At 36.3% G+C, this 4,474-nt stretch overlaps 1 protein-coding gene across 1 annotated transcript; it reads left to right on the forward strand.

Moving 5' to 3' along the window:
- Nucleotides 1-497: 497 nt before the first annotated feature.
- LOC113239901 lies at nucleotides 498-4,067 on the forward strand. The gene is made up of 2 exons (XM_026477066.1): nucleotides 498-584; nucleotides 3,068-4,067. Exons 1-2 carry the CDS (start codon nucleotides 561-563, stop codon nucleotides 3,698-3,700), a joined length of 657 nt encoding a protein of 218 aa, XP_026332851.1. The 5' UTR covers nucleotides 498-560; the 3' UTR covers nucleotides 3,701-4,067.
- Nucleotides 4,068-4,474: the final 407 nt, after the last annotated feature.

Below are 4,474 nucleotides of genomic sequence, written 5' to 3' on the forward strand. Positions count from 1 at the left end.
TTTTCTCGTGACTTTGGGTGTAATTTGTGGTTGTCAATGTGTGTGTCCAAGGCATCCGCGCTACAGGGTCTTCCTAGTGCGGAGCTTAAAAAAATTGGGCGCTACTCGAGGGAAACTCACAAAATATAACTTAAATATGTGCTATTTAGCCATCACTTTTCAAAATATTTCTTCTCGAATGTTATGTGAACGATTATTGGATCAGGAAATCCTTACAATTATCACTTTGCATAATTACAAATACGAATTATTGTTGAGACTGAGTATTTACAATGTGTATGAAATCCGATTAATTGTGATTACGTAACGATTAAGAGATGTATCAGTGGGAAGCGATTACCTACAAGAGCGATCAGGTATATCCTTCCGTTGCCGCTCTCACGCTTCCTGCGAGCCTTCGAGGCTCACACATCGGGGTGAGTGAAAGCGAGCGCGCTCGCCCCACCTGTCGTAGCATGGGGTGGGCCTGCTCTGCTATATAAGCCCACACTCAAGGTAAACTAATAGAGTAAAAACAGTTTCGGCGTCTCAGCTAGAGGAACAGCTGTCCCCGTCCCATCATGCGAGGGATCTGGAACCTAGTGGTAAGTGTTTTAAAAACTTCATTCAGCGTAACGAATCGGATAATACATTTTTTAAATTACTCTCCCGATTTGGGTATAGTGTGATATGTGATGCAGTTCACGGTAAGGAGTTATTAGTAAGAATTAAAGCCAGCGAATTTTTTTCAAATTAGGCAAATGTAATTAACCTATAGTTTTAATTATTAATACAAAGATCGAACGCTTAAAAGGGCCGTATTGGAACCGATCTTTGTATTAATAATTATAACAAACTAGTGGAGTAATTTCACAAAAAAAAATTGAATTGGTTAAAAAAAAAAATTGGTGAAACATTCTGACATTTATTTAAAATTTTATAACCTATACTTTCTTTCATCATATTGTATAATTATGTTTCTAAGGTTGATTGAAGGCATTTTGGCTTGACTATTTTTAAAATCGAGTTTTTTGCAGCTATTTCGACAAAGCTTATCACAATTACAGCCCGAAAAAAAAAGGAATATTTAGCGCTGAGAGATATTTTTTTCTTTTCCACAATTACGCGGAAGTCACACTTTGGAATATTAATAACTTCACTGTACAATAAAAGACGCGTTGCAGGAGCGATTGAACGGTGTCTACATTGATCTTCTTGTTAACAATTACATTGGTATTCTTTTTTGTTTGCGCCAAAGAATATTCTGCCGCCTCGATTCTCGCCATTGTGGCAAAATTAACAGCATTTAAATGTGTAATTTCTTCATATAAGTACTAGTGATGAGTCCAACAATTGCATAACGCGAAACGGATCTTACCTTTGTTGATTGTTGTCGGGTCACTAATCCACGATCTTGTTTTTATTAAAATTCAAATAAATTTAAAAAAATTGTGGTTATTAAAATTCAAATAATATGGGCACGTAAAAGGGACAACAGACCATATGTTAAGTGAGTAACGTATCATTGCTTGCACAATTTAAGTGATTTTTTTTTTCTAATTAAATAAAAATTATTGTAAATATTACGATGTTGTGCCCAACATTGAAATGGCCTCGAATAAAGCACCACTTGTTATATATTGTTATGACCAGGAGGTAATCCAGATATGAAATCGGTATTATCATCTCGTTAAACGGACCACTAGATCAAAGTCAATAATTAATTTTCTTGCACGTCAGGTACCTACTCTGAAAGATGGTCATAAAAGCTGTTAGGGCCGTTTGCGTGTGCTCCTTTTGAACAATTCTTTTAGGTTATGATCGCACAAGACAAGTGTACACCAATCGCCATTGTCCCCACTGGCGATCCTCGGTTTCATAACGCATTGCGTAATTCGTCCGTGTGTGTGTCATATTATTAGCCTGAGTGCGAATTGCGCTAATGAACCAGATGAACTTTCTCGGGGAATTTTCACTCCTTAACATAAGCGATGGCATTAATAAATTCGCAGGACACTAATATGGTTGCAAGCAAGCCATATAGACTCGGTTTTACTTTGATTGCAATAGGTTTTTATATTGAATTAACAAACAAGCGTTAAACGTCAAATTTAATGCATAAACGATAAGCGAACCAATTATAAAATTCAAGTTAATATGTAATATGATTTATTTAATTTAGTAATTTCAATTATTAAATTTAATATAGTGTTTGGAGTAGTCATTGTAATAGTAGGTATATATATATATATATATATATATATATATATATTCAGCCGTCCGCTAACTAAAAAGCGGTTAAGTGATAAAATAATTATAATATATATATTATAATTATAAAAAAAAAAGAAGTTTTGGAATATTGAAATTGTTTAATGATATTTCAAATTCGCATCGTTAGGGTAAGTTTCAACAAGTCGAACACGCGTTTTGGTTAGTGGATGTTATACTTATATATGTTAGTGGATGGAATACTGCCGGTATTATGTACAGATGTGGATTTTGAAGCCCATTCTTTAAAGGCTCCTATTGACGCTTCATTGATTTTCCTATAGATTCATTAGGGAAATAATTGCGAGGTCTATAAAACTTTCCGGAAATGTGTCTAGACCCTCGAAGTACGTCGCCGCCACAACCTATCCGCCGCACCGAGGCTGGACTGGTCACAAGCCTTCAACTTTCTTTTCGCGATTCAATTATTACGCAATAAACTGCGATACGACTGCTTTAATTTCTATATAATCTTAAGCAAGTATTTGAGTGAAATGTTGTTAGTGAAATACATGATTTTCACGATATTTCGACCCGATGCGACGCCTCCTCATGTAATCGTGTAATTTACCTACATTGTACTTAGTCGTAGTTAGACAGTGACGGTGACAGAATGTAACGTCAAACTAGACATATAGGTAATATAATAACTAGATCAATCAAACAGTTCATCAACAACAATTATATTTAAAAAAAATTTGGGCTACCCAAAGTACAACGGTATATCGCTGTGCGTGTTTATTACTTAATATGCTGTGCGTTGATATTTTCGGGTTCGATAATAAGTATAACATATTTCGTCTCTCTTTTGTTTCAGATTACCCTAGCGGTAATTAGTAAAATTGTTCTAGTGTCGGGAAAGGCATTAATAGAACAAAATCAACAAGTAAGACAACAACAGTTGGAACCAAACCAGCAGGCTGCAGCACAAAAGCGCATCGGTTACGACTACCCCGCAGAGTCTCATGATCTCGTCAACCCGTTTCAAGACCGCGATGACTTGCATTCTCGCGGAGACCACCACGAGGTAATCCACCATGATGACCATCACGAGCACCATGATCCTGGATACTGGAAAAAGAAACTTATTTGGAAGCCAGGCTGGAAGAAAACTTGGAAAAAAGCCAAGAAAGAAATCTGGAAAACGTCATTTAAGTTAATATGGAAGCCTATTTGGGTGCCCATCAAGACACGTGAGTGGAAAGACATATGGCTGCCTGATGTTAAGAAGATCTGGCGACCAGTATGGATCTCCGAATGGTTCCCGTCTCCTGATCATCACGAGCATCATGAGTCACACGGATGGGACAGAAGTGACACTAAGTCAGCAGAAAGTCAAAAGTTAGTAGCTGTTGCTCAGGCTCCAAGACAATCATCGCCGCAGCAACAGACGCCACAACAATATTCTCCCGCGCAGACCAAACAGAGCACGATGCGATTTCCCAAATAAGTAAATTCTGATATTAAACTGTACACTGGGTGTAAATATTTGAGTCAAAAGCTAACGGGTAGCTGGGTCAACCGCCATTGTATTTAACGATTAGAACGCGAATTTGCCATGAAATCTCGAGTCTGTAATGTTCAGCTCAAAGGATAAGCCCAACTTGAATAATATGTAAAGAAGTGGGTAATGTATCATGTAAATAGTATTCACATAACGCTGAATTGGCATAATTTTACTTCCCACAAAATCATTTAATACCTATAGCAATTTACTTCATATAACGAACGTTTAATATAAACTTACATTCATACACCCATGTCAAGCACTCGAACAAATAAATATTTTTTAAAACGTAATTTCGACTATTTGGTGAGAATGTAGTTTTGTATTATTCTGTTAGTGACAAGTTTCTGTGGGTAGTTTGAGTAGTGTTTGACATGGGTGTCAAAAACTGTTTTACTATGGGTACCCAATGCCTGACAGTCGTATATATTGAGGTGTCAAACGCTAGAACGTAACTAGTGTTAACTATTGGTACCTGAAGGTATTGCTATTGTGCAATGACAAAATGCCACCAAGGGTGTTACATTATTCGGAAGATGATGTATTGAAGGCAATTGATGAAGTGTCTAAAGGGATTACGAATCCTTTCATCGTTGCAAGATGATATTTTTTTAATGTTATTTAAAACTAGGTATATGAAAATATGATATGATCGTGAGACATTTAAGTTTCATTTTTGTGTTAAGTTTTTGCAATGTTGTTGTAGATGTACTTATT

This window comes from Hyposmocoma kahamanoa, unplaced genomic scaffold (genome assembly GCF_003589595.1).
Source record: "Hyposmocoma kahamanoa isolate Upper Pololo Valley unplaced genomic scaffold, ASM358959v1 100021, whole genome shotgun sequence".
In the NCBI taxonomy this organism is placed as follows: domain Eukaryota; kingdom Metazoa; phylum Arthropoda; class Insecta; order Lepidoptera; family Cosmopterigidae; genus Hyposmocoma; species Hyposmocoma kahamanoa.

What these genes read in the sequence shown, in the direction of transcription:
- LOC113239901 (XM_026477066.1), top strand. Translation starts at nt 561, where the DNA reads ATGCGAGGGATCTGGAACCTAGTG. An exon ending in GAGGGATCTGGAACCTAGTG is followed by an intron (nt 585 to 3,067) that starts GTAAGTGTTTTA and finishes CTTTTGTTTCAG; the next exon opens with ATTACCCTAGCGGTAATTAG.